This window comes from Mauremys mutica, chromosome 10, assembly GCF_020497125.1.
Source record: "Mauremys mutica isolate MM-2020 ecotype Southern chromosome 10, ASM2049712v1, whole genome shotgun sequence".
In the NCBI taxonomy this organism is placed as follows: domain Eukaryota; kingdom Metazoa; phylum Chordata; order Testudines; family Geoemydidae; genus Mauremys; species Mauremys mutica.
In genome coordinates, this window is record NC_059081.1 from 56,534,024 (window position 1) to 56,552,925 (window position 18,902).

The 18,902-nt window shown below is 41.6% G+C and overlaps 1 protein-coding gene across 4 annotated transcripts in view; it reads right to left on the minus strand.

Moving 5' to 3' along the window:
* SATB2 (SATB homeobox 2) overlaps nucleotides 1-18,902 on the minus strand; it is a 224,773-nt gene that overhangs the window by 61,391 nt on the left and 144,480 nt on the right. For all 4 annotated transcript variants that reach the window (XM_044978501.1, XM_044978504.1, XM_044978499.1 and 1 more), the window contains one exon: nucleotides 6,009-6,481. In XM_044978501.1, the coding sequence (XP_044834436.1) occupies nucleotides 6,009-6,481 (473 nt within the window). The remainder of the gene's footprint in view (nucleotides 1-6,008; nucleotides 6,482-18,902) is intronic.

Sequence of the window (18,902 nt, forward strand, 5' to 3'; positions counted from 1 at the left end):
AATAAACTTGCTAAATACACTAATTTCAGATCTTTCAATCCAATTAAAAATTATTCCCCCTCATGAGCAACGTAGAATGAACAAATTGCCGCTGCTAAATACTCACTGCAGATTTCTTATCCACAGTATGGATAACTATTGCTTATTCTGCACGTCGTCACATGCAAAACTTTCATCGACCTCAGTGGGTGTTCTGGACGCTCAGACAAATGCAGAATTTGCAATAAAGATCTGTGGTGCGGGTTGCAGAGGAGTGTTCTGCCTGGTACGCAGATTATAACATAGCCAGAGGCTTAAGCAAATAGTGCTGTCTCAAACAAGCTACGAACTTTAAAATTTTAGGAGAAGCCTCAGAAGTTACTCGAATCACGTGACTTTACCTCTGACTTCCTTTTCTGACCTTCTCCCTGCCACACACCCATACGTGTCAGGCATTTGTTCCAATGGATTTAGCCTAGTTTGGATCAAAGCTTCCTCTACTTCATTTAACAGATTTGCTCAGATGGAAGGTCTCAGGGGAGAAATAACGTTAGTAAGAGGGGTTTTCAGCATCTGACTATGTAGGTCATTGGACTTTAAAATAAATTGGAGAATGGTTTATCTATTAAACAAGCTTCACAGTACATATTTTATGAAGCTATCCTTAATTGTAGGTTAATGTACAGCACATAGCCACCCTGTAGAAAGATTACACACTGGGCCATGATTTGGTGATTAATACAGTTATTAGCTAGTTGGTACAAGGATTTTAATGCACATAGAAAAATTGCTACAACAAACCTTTAGTTTTTAAGGTCATGGGTCCTTGTAAAATGTAACAAATCTGAACACTTCACTGTTTGACATGCCAGTGGACTGGGTCTGCTCTGCCTTAGCACACAAGCCTTGGGAGGTTCAGTGGGGGGCAGGGTGACAGGAGGTGAGGACCCAGCCTCTGTCTTATTTTCTTTTTGTGATTTTTTTGAGCCTTTGAGACTGTCCATGGATGTGTCTTGTGCACCACTAGTGAGTCTGCTCATATCTGAACCCCTCTCCTTCCTTTTCACCTGGTGGCTGAGTATTACTCGAGCCATTGGTCTCTGGCCAATGGGAAAATAAAAGGACAGAGCTAAGAAGTTTTGATTTAGAATTAAAAGCAAAGGACAGAGAAGCATCAAAATGTGGCAAGAGACTCCGGTTAAGATAACGTGCCCTAGGGTATGTCTACACAGACTGAGGAAGCCTGTGACCACGAGCCTACGAGCCCAGACTCAGGCTTGCAGGGTTCACACTACCATGCTAAAAAACAGCTGTACAGACAACGCTTTTAAGCTGTGGCTTGGGCTGGAGCTCGGGCTCCGAAGCCCAGTCCACCCTGCCCCACCCCCCGGGTGCCAGAGCTCAAGCTGCAATGTCTTCACAGCTATTTTTAGGGCCGTAGCGTGAGCTCTGTGAACCTGAGTGTGTTGAGCTGGACTGGGAGGTTCACTGCTACAGGCTATGTAGGCATACCCTAGTGATCTGTTGCACTAATTCCAATGCTTCTTAATGTTAAGGTCCTGCACTCTAACGGACACTCAGGCTGAAATTATATTAGATTTTTTTATGGATGTTAAAGACTTGCCTCTTTTGGGATGGTTGTTATGGATGTGTAACACATGATGTTAGCATCCGGGTGACTGTAAGTCAAGCATGAAATTTAATTTTTCTTTATGTCAAATGTACCGTTTGTATAATATCCATTTGTGAGTTCATCTGAGGAAGAAAGACATTTAAAACAAAAAGTCTCAAAATGCTAGTGTGACCTGAAAACAGACCTCAACGGGAGCTGAGCACACACGTCTAAGTGTGACAGGGCAGGATATGTCTGCATCAAATTACGAACTCCATTTTATACTATGTGCTAACAACAAATTGAAACTTGCCTGAGGGCAGCATATCATACAACATTCCAGACAGAGCCCTGCCAGGGAAAGGTGGTTGATGCCTCCTTGGAAGAGTATTACTGAAAAGCCATCAAGACTGTAATCTGGAGCCATCAACTCTGATTGTCTCTCATCTGCTGTTATGATCCCATGGAACAGTTTTTTTTCTACACAAGAGTCTGCAGGTGGGGCATGCATGAGACTGAATCCCCATGGAGCACAGGGCAACAAAATAAACTCCACTTAAGTGTCTCAGACACGGGAGGGCGGGGGGTTGGAAAAGAAGGGTGGGTTGAGGGCATCTGGGTGTTAACACCACATCTCCCAAAGAATGGTTCCAGACAAGAGGTCCAAGCCTGGGACCGTGCCCTATAGAGCCCCAGATCTAAAAACAATTACTAGACTTGGTTGGCTTGGAAGCACATGGGAACCAGCAATTGGTCCGCATGCAACAAAATGGTGACCATACTGAATAGCAGTAGGCCAGGTTGTAACTATGAGAACAAACTGACCCTACCATCAGGCTAGTTTTTCATACAGATGCAAAGTGATATATAAGAGGAGAACTGTCATAACGTTATTCTATCCAGTACCCTCTGAGGTGCTCAACATTTAATATCTTTTATCATTAGCTGGATATTTAAAAGGCAAGTATTTTCTTTTCACTCATTACAATAATTTTGGAGATGTTTTCCATAACCCAAGCAAAGGTGTGGCTTTAGCTGCCACTTTTTTTGTTTTGTTTCGTACTGGAATGCAGAGATGCATGGTCAGATTTGAAGGGTGGCATCTGGTTTGAACGATAGACATGCATGGAGACATTGCACTCACAAGATATTAGTTATGCTTTTTTTTAAAAAAGGAAAAAAGACAGTAAAAATGTACTAAGTAGAATCTAAAATAACTTGGAAGTCAATGAGACTTGGGGTCCGAAGTTACTTAGACGCTTTAGAAAATGTTAACAGATGTGACTTCCCAAAGTCACACAACAGGTTGGCAATCAAGCTGGGTCTTCAATCCAAGTCTCCCAATTCCCACTCCAGTGTCTTAAATCCACTGGACCTATCCCAGGTCACCATAAGAAAGTGAAGAAATGTTCTGCAGGTGAATTGCTCCAGATTTCAAATGATCCCACAGGAAACTGTGATAGGATCTCCACCACAGATGTTAATAGATGATATGGGCCCTTCTGATGCTGTTCTGGATATCTGACATTGCAGCGCTCCACAGATGACACATATGCATAGCTCAGGATTTTGACAATGTCAAAATCTGGTCACTCTTTTCATGATATAGCAAAATGGCCAATTTAATCTAAAAATTCCCCAAGAGCCTTTACATTTTGGGAATCAGGTTTTGGTTTACTACAGAGTATTCATTCAGCTTCAACAATCTTGCTAAAACACAGCCTCACATTCAGTGACAGTCATAGAATCAGCAAAGGCAGTATTACTGCTGACCTCTTGTTCAAGTTCAAAACATGTCATTCTGTCAATACCATCTACCTTAATTATACTGAGCTTTATATACAACAGGTTATGATCCCAGAACGATGAAAAGCTTTTCCAAATTAAAAGCAGCATTTTGAAAGGGAAATACTCAGACATTCCTATGTAGTTTTCATTTGATATCCTCAAGGCTAATCCCAGAACTCAAAGTCATGTTGACTGAAAGTGCATGTTTTGCTGGGTGTAGCCATCTTATGAATTTACTGGCAGAAGGGAAGTAATAAAAACGTGCTCCATACTTTAATTAGTTCCCTCATAACATGGTATTTCCAAAATGGCTGTGCCAAAGAAAATCATTACTCCAGGAGAATAGACAAAGGCACTATGCAGTGTGTGGCACAGACCTCCAAGAGACAGAGGGGTGAATACAAATACACACACTTGTCCACGTTTTGTCTTGTTTGCAAAGCTGAACAAGAGCTTCACATGGGCTATTTGGATAAAGTTTGTGCTGTATTTTTAAACATGAAATCCTTTCATCACTACACTCCTTCAGTTTTGTTACACAATAATACAGGTTGAAGATCCATGTTTTGTATGGGAATGGCAATTGGCATGGAATAAATGTACATGGAGGCCCATCATGGACATGTATGTATTCGGGTATTCCAGGTGCTAGCATAAAGGTGAGAAGGTTTTCTGCACTCACGTGATACCATCTTGTCATTATTTGCGCATTAATGAAAGAGACCATTAATGTGATGCTATCAAAGATGGTCTACTGCAAATGGCAGACGGTTCTCCAAAGCCAGCTTTGAGAGTTCTGTCAGACTCCCCCCGCCCCCCCCAACACCACAATATCAGTATCAGTGGCAGATGCTACAGCAAGGAAATGAGGTCTGACGCCAGCCCAAAGACTCCTCCAGCTCCCACAACAAGAAGGCTGATGGCAGAAGGGGGTAGGGGGCATAACGTCCCTCTTCCTGCCAGTCAGGCAGGGGCAGCTGTGGAAGGTTTCAAAAATGAAGAAGAGTTCATGGAAGAGACAAGGGAGGCAGATTTGAGGGATGAGAGATAAGAAGCTAGGGAAGCTCTAGGAGGGACAAAAACAATTAACTGGCAAGGCAGGAACCGAGAGAAAGATCAAAATACAGGGATACTATGCTAAACACTGGCTGGCTGTGGAGGAAACAGCACTAAAGAATTGCCCCTCAGAGAAAGACTGTTCCCTTTCATTGTACATATGGCCCAAGGCCAGGGTCTAAAGCACTTTGTTCCCTGCCTAGAGCAATATTTTACTGATTCACCTCCTTTGCAACTAGTCAATATTTGTAATCTATACACACACTGATACCATGCATATCATGAAATAGCCTATGCGCGCGCGCACACACACACACACACACACCAACCACATGGGGCAGCTTATAGGGAGCCATGCTCCCGACACCAGCTACAAACAGAGACAAGGCATAGGAGCTGCTATGCTGGCCTGACACCACCAGGGGATCCCCTGCACTGGCATGGATTCTTCCTATGGCTGACTAACCTAGCTTTGCACCCAGAATTAACAAGAGATACAGTCAAATGGGGTCATATCACCACTGGTGCCCACAGTCGTGCGCACACTATGCACAGTGCATACCACGGGCAGTGGCAAGGAGCAGCAACCTTGGCTACCCCATTGCCCACTCAGGTTAGGCCTTGTGGCCCTCTGTCATGACAAGGGTGACAGGGCCAAAACCGAGTGAGTGGCGTTGTGACCTGGTGTACGGGGCTTCCAGCATTGCTCAGGTTAGGCCCCACGACGCCTCTGTCATGATGGACGGGCCACAGGGCCAAACCTGAGTGAGTGGCACTGTGATCTGGTGTGGGGGGGTTACAATACTGTTCAGGTTAGGCCCCACGGCTCCTCCGTTGTGATGGAGGTGCCACGGGGTCAAAACTGATCGAGTGCCATTGTAACCCGATGCATGAGGGCCGCAGCACCACTCAGGGAGGGGCTGTAGGGCCAATCCTAAGCATCGCTGTGACCCCCATGCACCACGTGGCAACACTACTCAGTCAGTGGAGGGGCTCCTCCTCACCACTGCTGTGGGGCCGGCTCTGGCACCGGCTTCCCCTCCCACCCAGAAACCTCCGCACATATCCCCCTCCTAAGGGCAGGTAGTGATGGGGACAGGTCAGGCTGGAAAGCAGGGCCTGAACATGGCACAGACTAGGTCAGGCAGTGGGGCAAGCAGCTGCAGAGGGGATGGCTCCACCGGGATTGACGGTGAGAACCATGGGGAAAATTTCTGGGGGCACCCCTGCATATAGCAGCAGAGAATCAGGCCCACCGAATTATTTTATCATGAAGTAGTATCCTAGCAGTGAGGGTTGACACTCCCCATCTGCTAGTGAAATTCATATTACTTTACACAGAATATAAGATGCACCCTGCAATAATTTTAATAGCACCTAAGACTGACCATCTAACCTAGCTTGAAAATTTTGAAAGATTTATAACTGTGATGACAATAAGATTAGATTAGAAAAAGCGAAGCTGATATTTCCTTGGTATGTTTCTTGTCATGACCTGCAACAACCATGCAACCTTGTAAAGTTATGACCTTTTCCCTCCGCTCTTTTTATTTAATAGAATAAAAATTGATACCTGGGTACGGTTGAATGCCACTCTCGCAAAGACAGCTTGGGACACACTGGCTCTCTTCAGCTCATCCCTGACTTGCTGGTAAATATCTGGAGAGACTTCCACTGATGAATTCGTTGGCTCTGGTTTGACAGCTCTAGGGATGGGTGGATGATTCAAGAACTGTTGGTTGATAGCTTGTGGGTGTTGGTGAGCCAATAGCCGGCTTACAGCAATCTGTTGGTTTATCAGGTGGGCCATTGCTATCTGCTGCCTTACCAGTTGTGGACTGAGCTGAGGCGACAGGAGACCAGGGCTCATGATTGGCTGCAATGTTGGCACTTGATTTCGGATTGGAGTACTGTGGTGAATTTGGCCGTGAGGAGATTGTTCATTAGTTTTTCCCAAGGTTGCCAGTTGGTTGATATTTGGTAAGTGCATGGGACGCTGACCCAGAACACAATAGTCTGATAGGTTTTCTCTTTCCACTCTTTCCACTGTTAAAAGATAAAATGAGTTCACTGTGATTTTGATTTGCACTTACAGCAGGATTGTTAATATAACAGTTATTACAATTGACTGTATTTTTAGTACATATAATAAAAGTCAGTTAATGCTACAGCTAATGTATCAGACAGTGAAATTATTAACTCTCACCTCTACAAGCTTTACTTCCAGAAACATTAGGATTCCAGGAAAGACATGCAGGCAAATACATCACCAAAAAGAACAATCACAAAAATAATTTTTTCAATGTTTCAAAGTTTCACCCACTGCTTACATTAGCCTCCCTATAAAACTGCCAGCAGCTACCCTTTAAAAAAATAATAATAATAATTTGCAATTATTAAGAAATGAAGGACAGTGTCCCACCACAAGGACTCTAGCTGCAAATGAAAGTCTTGTACTACACACAAATAATATGACCAGTGATTATATGCATTCATGTAGAGATACCAGGCCATCGTAGGACTCATCGTAGGAATGTTTTCCGCAAACAATGAGCCAAGATTTATCTCATGGATGTCACAATAATATTATAACTTGTGTAATCAATAATGTTTGCACAATGCTTTGAAGATTTTTTGTTTATCTTATATAAGGCTTTGAAGCTTTAGATAGTTAATATTCAGGTAGACAGTTTATTGGGGATCTTGCCTGTTCTTCTCTGAATCAAACATATAACATTATTGATTCTTGGGGAATCAACAATCCCTCCACCCCTAGAGCTAATCCCTCATGAACAGGGTTGTGGTCACACCAGTGAGATACTGTTGAAAAGTTCTGGGCATACACACAGGATTTCAAACTCTAGAGATCTCAGTCCAGCACCTATTAGGAGTACTAAATACTAGAGCTGCATGAACAATGTCATTTATTTTTGCGGGAAATGTCTTGCATTTTTATTTAATCTTTCCATGAAAAACCAAAACCTGAAAGATTTTCAGGTTAAAAAAATCAGTTTCTGAATAACAAACAAACAATTCTTTTATCAAAAACTAAATAATTTTACTGGAATGTTTTGGGTTTCTGGTGTTTCAAAAAATTCCATTTCAACCAAAGCGAGAATTGTGTGTGAAATTTCTCATTGTGATTGAAAATCAAAGTTTCAATGAAAAAATTTCAACCCACTCCACTCAAAATATATATATATATTTTGAAAATAAAACCACAATCTTTTTTACAGTAATTGTAGCATATTGCACAGACACTTAGTTATTTGATTCTTTTCAATAATCTAGTCTATGGATCTAGTCTATGGAGTAATTTACCTCAGTTTCAAGAGGGCTGAATTCAGCTCTAAGAACACCAAAAACTTAAAGGTAACCAAGTATTTTTGAAAATTTAGTAACAAATAAAATTCACTTTCCTGGGCTGAACCTTACTTGCCAAGTTTCCACCCAGACCTGGTTTAAGTGCCAAGCTATAAACCCCATTAAAAGTAAAGTTTAACATGAAAATGCTGCCTGCCTGTTAACCTTTGCAGTGCTAGCTGGTATTACAAGAATACAAATATATCATCTGACTCATTTCCTTGGGTGTATTTTTCCCCTTATTATCAGTTTCCTTTTTCCATCATTTTATGCTGTATAGTAATACACATGTCCCCCATAAACAAACCAGATTCTAGTCACTTTAGCTGCCTTAATAATAAAAACAAGTCACCATTAACAATCACGTTGCATGGAAAAAATGTGGATTACCCAATTCTCTCTACATTGTAGTCTCAGACTACTACCCATATTGTCTGCCCTGTTGCTCTCACAGGGTCATAGACCCAGAAGGGACCGCCAGATCATCTAGTTTGACCTCCTTATCACAAGCCATCAACACCACCCAGCACCTGTCCACTAAACCCAACTGAAATTAGAGCGAAGTATTACAATGCCCAGGAGGCTAGAGTACTATATGCCACAGGCAGAGAATAGAAGGCACCAAGGAGCACCAGTCCTGAGGTCCCTGCAATGGCAGGGAAATGACTAAGGCCTGGTCTACATTAGGGTGGGGGATCAATCTAAGTTACGCAACTTCAGCTACGCGAATAACGTAGCTGAAGTCGACGTACTTAGATCTACTTACCGTGGTGTCTTCACTGCGGAAGTCAATGGCTGACACTCCCCCGTTGACTCCGCCTGCGCTTCTCGCACAGGTGGAGTATTGGAGGCGACGGGAGAGCACTTGGCAGTCAATTTATCGTGTCTAGACTAGACGTGATAAATCGACCTGCACCAAATTGATCGCTGACCATCGATCCAGCCGGTAATGTAGACATGCCCTTAGTGAGATATACACAGATAATCCTGGCAAGTGACCTGCACCCACATGCTGCAGAGGAAGGTGAAAAAAGTCACTGCCAATCTGACCGGAGGGAAATTCCTTGCGATCCCCACGTAGGGTGATCCATTAGACACTGAATATGTGAGCAACGACCAACCAGTTAAGCACCTGAGAAAGAGAATGCTCGGTCCCACCTCAGAGACCTTCCTCCCCGCCCAATGTCACATCTCAAGCCGTGGCCAGTAGGGGCACTGCAGGGCCAACCCAGGCAGTGAAGTCAATGTGAGAATGCTGAAATGGCGGCATGGTATTACCCTCAGACAAAGAGCATCCCCATGGCAATTTATGAGAAAAAGAAGGCAATATACAGAGAGCACAACATGTGAGTAATGAAGCTGGAAACCCTCGCACTACCATATCAATATACAGCCTCATGTTTTTTATAGGTAAGTGGTATCCTCCATTTGCACTGTCTGATTTCCACATGTTCCCCACACAGTCTTACCCTACATGTGTTTGTCCTTTTCATATTGCCTTGTAACTGAGTCCTTTGTTCCCATATCATATTGGCTATTTAAATAAGCAGGTATGAATATCAGCTATAAAGCTCATTACCCTAAAGAGTCCTTATAAATAAAAATGCAATACTTTTTGGCCTACACCTTTCCAATTTTATTACACCAGTTGGCCAGATTCAAGGTGTCTGCAACCAGGAGGCACTAAGGTGCATTTCCAGAGCTTGGAAAGCAGCTCACATAGCACTCCAGGAAAGTCTTTGTTAGGGGTGGTCAGAAAACAATGATTCAGTTGCACGAAAAATGCATTTGACTTTTGTTTTTGTTCTGGAATGGGATGAAACCAAGACTTTTTTTAAAAAATGTTATTATTGCCACCGCAGTGGACTCGTTGCTTCAAATCAAATCTGAACCTGGGTCATCCCAGATGAGTGCCCTAAGCACTGAGTTACTGGCTATTCTGGGGTGCGGAGGCCTCTCTCTCAATCCTGGACCTGAGGAAAGTTTCATCAAAACAGATACGTTTCTGCAAAAAGTTTAAATTTCAACAAATCAGTATTTTCTGGTGAAAAAACAGTTGGTCAAAAAACTCCTGACCAACTGTAGTCTCTGTCCCTCATTTCTTATGACCTAAAAAGTCACCAGACACCAAAAACAATCACAGATCAACATGATCCCCTAACTGAGTGCAGCAAACTGTCCATTTTCTATGCTCCTTTCTTCTGTTATAATGATTACTGTGTGTGTCAAAGTATTATAGCTTCACTAGGAAGATGCCTGGATGCAGAGGATGTGCAAACCAAAACACATCTCTCCGTATCATCTATCTGAATCCATCTTGGATACTCTAAGACAGGGGTTCTCAAACTGGGGGTCGGGACCCCTCAGGGGGGTTACAAGGTTCTTACATGGGGGGTCACGAGCTGTCAGCCTCCACCCCAAACCCTGCTTTGCCTCCAACATTTAGAATGATGTTAAATTTATAAAAAGTGTTTTCAATTGATAAGGTGGGGTCACACTCAGAGGCTTTCTACGTGAAAGGGGTGACCAGTACAAAAGTGTGAGAACCACTGGTCTAAGAGCTGATGCAGACAATAGCATGAAAAAGAACTTTCCATAAAAATGAAAAAAGATGAATAGATTTATATCAAATGCTTTTAGGTGGAAGAGCGAGAGGGTTCCCTCTTTTTCCCCCCATTTTATTTCTGTTTGGTTGTCAACAAAAGCATTCTCACAAACAGCCTGTAGTGCATTTAGGGCTTATGAATGATACTGGAATTGACTGCCATTTCTAGATACCAAATTCCTCAATTCATTCGCAGTATGGGTACAGTGCAGAGAGCAAGAGGGCAAGCTTAACATGCTTCCCCACCAACACACTACAACCTTGACACTGGTAAGCCTCCTTTAAGGAGGAAATGGTAGGCCATCTTCCAAGGCCCATTCAGTCCTTGGCCTTTCCATTCCAGGGGGCTACAAACTCTTTGTCTGAGAACTTCGACAAACAGCCACTGTAATGGAGGAGGAGGAGGAGGCGGTTGTGAAAAAGAATAGACAGAACTGCTTTATTTCAATTGTGATTTTAACTCACCATCACAGGATAGCAGGTGCCATGTTGCTGTTTTTCAGTGGAACCGTTTCAGAGTTTTGGTGGTTTTCTTCTTCATTCTATTTTTTAATTTAAAACCTGATTCAATTTGATGATCATAAAAGTCAAAAAGATTCTGGCCCTCGTGACAGCCAACTATAGATTGCACTAGGCCATTTTCCACACACTGCTCCACATTAAGCCCTGCAATACTTCTGAACCATAAAGGTCAGTCATGTCATTATTACAGTCAAAGTCATGCAGGTTTAGGCATCACCAAACACTGAAGCAGGATCTGAACCCATGACTCTACTATTAAGCCACAGAACCACCCTCTGTCTAGAGGAGCCAGTGCTGCCGTGGCACATCCAGAGGGTACCCAGCTGCTTTCTCTTCATAATTACAAGCCAACTCTTTGGAAATAACAGAACGATTCCAGAACATGGGCGGTGCCTTTAAAGTGGTAACGTCATATCTTTTCATCTATAATTACTGTAATTACTTATTTCTTTTAATCACCGCCCACTTAGCCACTTCAGTACAGGGGACTAGCTTGAGGAGCCTCATTTTCATTCAACATCTAATCTTCAGTGTCTACCAAAGCCCTTCATTTACTGTCTGCGTTCTGGCCCGGCCACTTGCTCTTGCAGGATTGGGATAGACAGGCTCGGAGAAAAGCAGATTACCAGAATGACCCAGCCTTCATAATAAGTTTTAACTTTTACAATCTCTCTCTGCCTCCACTCTCATAACATGCAAATGACCCAACAACAATTATATAACAAATATGTAATAGTGGGGGGTGGGGCACAGGGAGAGGCAGTAATGTTGCTCTCTGTCCTAGGCTAATGGAAACACCAAACAGAGAACACGTTTGTCTGTTCTTGACTGTGTTTAGTGTTTAGTTCTCTCTCTCATGCACCCCCACTTCATTATTTGTGTATCTGAATTAACACCAGGCTTCTGTGCAACTAGCACCCAAGGTGAATTGGGCACATGGTGAACTAAAGTTATTGACCAACCCACCACAGCCAAGCGTTCGTATAGTATTCATTTCTGAGCTCCACCTGCATCAGCACATTGAGACTCTACCTCCTCTCTCTCTCACTAAGGGCTTGATCCAACTGGAATAATGGAAAGTCTCCCATAGATTTCACAGTGTATTGGATAAGGCTCTTTGTTTCTTTTAATTCTGTTTAAACATACGAGGCCAAATTTCCACCCTATAATTGTACAACCTAAGGAATCCCACTGGTTATCCCAGAGTGTTTTATTTTTTCAGCTCTCTTTCGCACCATTCTACAAGTTAAATAGGACACACTGCCGTTCGAATCCAGTATTTATAACTATGTGCAGTCTAGTTCACAGGCAGGATATGCTAACTGTAAGTTCATATGATACAGAGAGGAGCTTTACATGCCAGTCAGCCTGAATAAAAATGAAGACGAAGAAAAATAAACGTTGTCAGAATAATTTTACAGAAACACAGAAACTGTTAATCTAGATGGACCATTGTTCTTGTCCCATATAGAAATGCCTATGACTGGGTAAACTGTCCTGGTAGTTATGCATCTTCCCTATAGTTAGGCAGTGATCTATCATGGATGATGCACCTCCCAAACCATACCTGACCAATTGTGCAATGTGTGCTGTGGGTGGAAATCACTTTCTGAGTCCCATTGCTAGCAATCATCAGGGGGAATGGCTCACCCATGTAATTTATTAAGAGACACCTCTAAAAACATCAGATAACTGGAGTGCTGAATAAATATAATTCAATGACAGAAATACATTTTGTATAATCTGCAATTCAAATGATCAGGATACACCAGTGCTGCACTTTTTGTCCCAGCAATAGATATGGGTATTTTCCATTCTCATTTTCACCTGATGCTAACTTTCTCAAAAATTCTCCTTTGGGGATGAAATTTCCTTAACTGGCCTGAGACTGGAAGTTGGGCTTTGTTTTGTTGTTAAGTGTGTGAAAAATCCATTTAACCATTTTTAAATTATTTGTGACCAAAAGAGTTTTAAGCTTTAATTTTTTTAATTTTAAAGGGGGGGAACTGCACATAGTATAAATACTGGATTCGAACGGCAGTGTGTCCTATTTAACCTGCAGAATGGCGCAAAAGGGATCTGAAAAAATAAGACACTCTGGGATAACCAGTGTCAGGGAGGGGAGGAAGAAAGTCTTTTTACTTTGCTCCCCAATAATTCAAAAATGGCTGAGCAAAACTCCAGTCTTGGCATGTGACTGCTCCACAATGAGAAAGTATCTTTTAGCTAATTTGGAAAATAAAAAGTTTTTAAAACAAAAAAGGTAAAAAAAAATTGACAACTCACTTCTGAGCATGCTTAGTGAGACTAACATTTTTAAGCAGACACCTAGCAGTGACAACACACTGGGAGCTGTAAGGACTTCCCATTCTCTCTAGAGCAGTCAAAAAATAGGAATAAAATTCTGCAACGTTGAAATTCCCACACATGCCTTTTTCATCAAAATTCAAATTTCGAAATAGTTCAGCCAGTTCTAATTCTCTCCATCCTGCTTAGCAGCCACAAGGGCCACTGCTTATGGGCTTCTGGAATCCAATGCATTGGGCAGGTTGTGTCTCATTGAACCGCACACAACACAGACCTTAAAAATAAAAAATCTCATAACATCAGGGACAGGAGAAAAAGAAATGTGGGTTTGAAAAGGTGTAGACAATTTTCAGATATCTATAATGGTTGCTGTATCCTGCCTATTCTGTCAATTCTATACTCTGATTTACAAAAAAATTAAGACTCCATCTTTTTCCATTGTAAAGATACAGCAGTCTCAATCAGGGCCGGCTCCAGACCCCAGCGCGCCAAGCGTGTGCTTGGGGCGGCGTGCCGCGGGAGGGCGGCAGGCGACTCCGGTGGACCTCCCGCAGACATGCCTGCGGAGGGTCCGTTGGTCCCATGGCTTCGGTGGAGCATCCGCAGGCATAGGAAGTAATAGGAATTTTCAGTGTGTTCCCTCGGCAGTTGCTGCCTTGAATGGGAAACTGAGTTCTGTCTAACAATTGATTAGACTTTTCCTGTTGTTATGCATACTTCCACCTTTTCATGTTCTCTGTATGTATAAATATCTCCTGTCTGTGTGTTCCTTTCTATGCATCCGAAGAAGTGAGCTTTAGCTCACGAAAGCTCATGCTACAATAAATTTGTTAGTCTTTAAGGTGCCACAAGTACTCCTGTTCTTATTACCTGGACCAACAAAAGATGTTTATAGCTTGTTTTAAGGTCACATCATATTTGTTGCTTCCCTCTCTCCCCCCAGCCTGAGCCCAAATTCTCAAGCAAAGAGAAAATATTCACAGTACTAAAAAAAAAAAAAAACCAAAAAAAAAAACTTCAGTAATGAAGGAGTGACTGTCTTTCCTATAAAACTAACCTTGGGAAGGGTATATACCTTTTAAAAACAGATAGCTGAAAGACCATTAGCAAAAATTACCAAAATGACACTGGACAATGAACTATTTCTATGAATTTCATTCCTTGGAAATGCTTTTGATTGCTTTGAAATATTGTTGTCTCTTTACACACACACATACAGTTTTTTATGTATGTATTCTTTAATTTTTACAGAGAATCCAAGTAAGTCTGTGTTAAATGCTGTAGAATCATGCACAAAACAAAGCAAATAACGCAAATGCAATTATTTCTGCTTAAACTCATTGCAGATAATTGCTTTTGCCTTTCAATGCATTTGAACAAATTTTGTGTTTTATTTACATATGGACTGGAAGAAAACATTTATGCTGGATTTTGAAACACAAACAGAGAAGACTGAAAGAAGATCTCATCACTTTTGGACCAAAGACTGGGCTTCATTCATATTACATTCTGCTAAGAAATATTAAACTAATTATTCAGATCCTAAATTTCAAAGGGTCTGAACATCCATAGCTTCCATAAACTTCCATAGGAGATGTTTGTGTTCAGTACCTCCGAAGACTAGGTCATCGCTGTCTGATTTACATGCAGTCCTCCTTAAAAACTGTGGGCTTGATTCTCATGTACATGAGGCCCTTTTCTTCTGCTCTGGGAATGCAAAGGGCCTTGTGGGGTCATTTTACATCCACTTCAAGGCCTCTTTCCACTCTTAGGGTAGTGCAAAGGGCCTCAGTGTAAATGAGGAAGTAGTCCTGTAATCTTAAAAAAGTGAAAATTTAACATCAAAAGTTAAATAAAAGATGCATGTAGCAGCATTAACTCACTCCATCTTGCATATCCTGTGTATAGTTTTGATCGGTAATTAAACTGCCAAATGTTATATCTAAATTATTACATATGTGCTGTGTGGCAAAGAGAAAGTTACTGAGGGCAGGTCTACACTAAGGGCGGGGGTCGAACTAGGGTACGCAAGTTCAGCTACGTGAATAGCGTAGCTGAACTCGAAGTACCCTAGTTCGAACTACTCACCCGTCCAGACGCCGCGGGATCGAAGTCCGCGGCTCCAAGGTCGACTCCGCCACCGCCTTTTGCAGTGGTGGAGTACCGGAGTCGACCGCGGCGCTTCCGGAGTTCGAACTATCGCGTCTAGATCAGACGCGATAGTTCGAACTCCGAGAAGTCGAACTCACCGCGTCGACCCGGACGGTAAGTGTAGACTAGCCCTGAGAACCTTAACTTTCTAATTTCCCAACTTTTAAAGTTAGAACTGTATTAATATAAACCCTCTTCCCCCAATTACATACACCAGAGGTTCTCAAACTTTTTCTTTCTGAGCGTCCCCCCCCACCTCAATATGCTATAAAAACTCCATGGCCCACCTGTACCACAACTAGTGTTCTGCATATAAAAGCCAGGACTGGCATCAGGGGGTAGCAGGCAGTGTAACTGTCTCGGACCCCATGCCACAGGGGCCCCCAGGAAGCTAAGCTGCTCAGGCTTCAGCTTCAATCCCAGGTGGAAGTTCTCAGGGCCCCGGGCTTTGGCCCCTGCGGTGGGACATCAGCTTTCTACCCGGTGCCCCAGCGAGTCTAACACTGGCCCTGCTCGGTGGCCCCCCTGAAACCTGCTCACAGCCTCCCAGGGGGCCCCTAATTGAGAACCACTGACATACACAGTATATATCATACTTATACACCAAACAGGTTAGAAAGATTTTTCCTGATCTTTTCCATCCTACTGTTCCATTCACCCATGCCCAAACACACATACAGAGTGCTAGACCAACAGCACAAAAGATGGAAAAAGCTCCATTCTTACACTAGTAAATTCCAGTTATCAGTATGTATACTAACTCTTGTGCTACTGAGTAAACTGTTAATTTCTTCAAACTTTAAAGGGGCTGGTAGACGGGGGTAGGAGAGTCAAGCCAGAACCTTATTCTATTGTGGCCTTGACACAAGAGAAAATTAACATTCTGAGCTGAACTAACTGAAAACTGTTCAAAATTATAAGCATAAATAATTTAGCCGTATTTTCAGTAAGCTCAACAGAATGCACACTAAGAATGTTTACTTCAAATTTCATACAATTCCATTTGTATATAGTTTTGACATCTGTTGCTAATGATATCAAATTATTGATTGTTCACTTTTGTATATTTATTTAAACATTAACTATATACTCTGCAACCTGATGCTTTTCTTCTTTTTATTCCAAAGGACTTTTTTATTTCTGCATTGCTTTAGTCATATTTACTTTGATCTTCCAGAGTGTATAATTATTTTACTGTTTATTTATTTCTACGAGAAAGGAAAAAAGTTTGACCTAGGAGATCTATCTATATGTGGCAATTTGTAACAGAATCACATAGCTTATGTTTAGGAAATCATGGTTTTGATTAAGAAGCAACCATTTAGTTCCCACTGTTTTATTAAAACAGACATTAGCAGATAATAGGAAACATATTTAAATACCATTGACTGCATTTAGTTTGCGACGTCAATAGTAATTTAGAAGCCCCCTTCTATTTTGCATTTACCGCAGTGCATGTGATTTTTTTTTTGCTTGTTTGGTTTTTGTTTTGTTTTGTTTTAAATTCTATTAACCAAATCTGGCCTTGGATGTGCGTGTACTGGTCCCAATGCCTCACAGTGATATCCAAGGGCAAAACTTGATCCTAAATGCTAACTGTTGCTTATATCCAGTTTTTTAAAAAACAAAACTTTTTACTTTTTATTAAAAGGGATGTGTGGAGATTTATATTTACAAACTCACTAATTTCACATATGAAATGAGTTCTACTGTACAAACCACTAACTGTGAAGTAGAAATGAAATCATAACAAAGTAATGGAGATGTGAAATTAATAAGTGCAGAAATCTTCCCTTTCAGAGAGTGCTATAGATTATTGCAATGAAGTTACATAGCTATTTATTCTCCATACCCAACTGTACCTGTCATGGATCTTTGTTTTCCCTCCCACTCGTTTGGTTGATGAATCAACACCACTTGAACTGTTTTACAGCAGCTTGTGTTTACTTCACACATACCTTAACCTTCTCTTTTCTCCTCCTACTAACACACACATATTCTTCCAAACAGCAACGACTAGTTGAATCTCTTTAAATAGTGCACATACACAGTTATCTGGCAAACTCTTCAGGTTTGGATCCTTGACCTCTTGATTGAAATCAAGGTCTCACTCTGCTTTTACTGCACTTAACGATTTAACTGTGCACTTACTAACTAAAAAAAAGAAAGAGCTTGAAGAATTGAATGCTCTAAGAAAGGAAGAAAGTGAAAGATGCGGTGTGCTAGAAACACTTGGGAGTCTGAAGTGGCAACATTGAGAACCACTACAGTTAAGGGTTTCCAGTGCCTTTGGAGCTGGCATTACACCCTAGCCTGATGAAATAGCAAGCCCATAGCTTTTCTCCTGCAACAGCGAGTAAAAGCGATCTACTAAATGACCTTGAAGCTGTTTGATTCCTTTGATTTGTTTCAGCCAAGAGCACTTAAAAAAAAATCTTTTTACTAAGTGTCATTTAGAGAAAAGAAAACACTTCTGAGTCACAGGATGGTGATTTAGAGTGAGAAGGAACTATTCAATTCATCCTGCACAATGGTAAATATTAACAACATAGTAAATGTCTAAATCAAAATTTGCAGATCACCCCCATGTAATTTTACAAGATGAGAAGATGTGTATCTTAATTTTCTTACATACTTAATTCACACTTTTAATTAAGCTATTTTAATCTCCTTCACAGACATTTTTAACCTAAAACATAATCGCTCTTGCTAGGGCAAATATAACGGCTGCACACAATTGAGCTCTGATTTTTATAGGTGTGTCTTCCGTACTCCATGCACACATGTAACCACACTACAGTTAATGGGAAATAGACACATAGATCCCTCAGTGTTTACCCTGATATCTTATGCAAGATACAAATATTCTCAATTCTAAAAGAAACTTCCTTATTACATTACTATGATGGGTTTATATTTTGCCTTAAATGAATTAATGAGCAGCCTTCCACATCCTATATGCTCTACTTTTTAAGAGAAAAAAACTGCAGACGCTTCTTTAAACATTTGAGTTTCATGAATAAGTGTAAATTTGGTATATTCACTTCTCAAGAAATTATGGGCACCATAATGGAGTCCCAATCCAAGATTTGTGAATCTGACACATGCCCTTATGGCTGGGGAAAAAAAGTCTGGAGCTTCTGGTGCAAGTCATACCTGAAATAGCCAACACATTCCAATTCAGGGAAGGAATCTTCTCTTCCAGAGATCGACACTGAAGAAACCCTCCCTCTTTGATACATTGGTTCACGCCAACTACTGCTCGGTGTCAAACGTTCGGTTTCTAAGAAAGCTCACAGAGAATCTAGCCACAGGTCAATTACAAACATCTAATTTAAAATAATATCCTAGTCCCCAAAATCTGGATTCAGGCCAGGCCATGATCAGAAACAGCTTTAGTGCCACCGATGATCTCCTGCAATAAATGGATGGTGAGCAGACATCCATTCTCACCTTCTTTGACCTGTCTGCAACATTTGACACTGTTGACTATGAGATACTGCTGTCTCGAGAGATAGC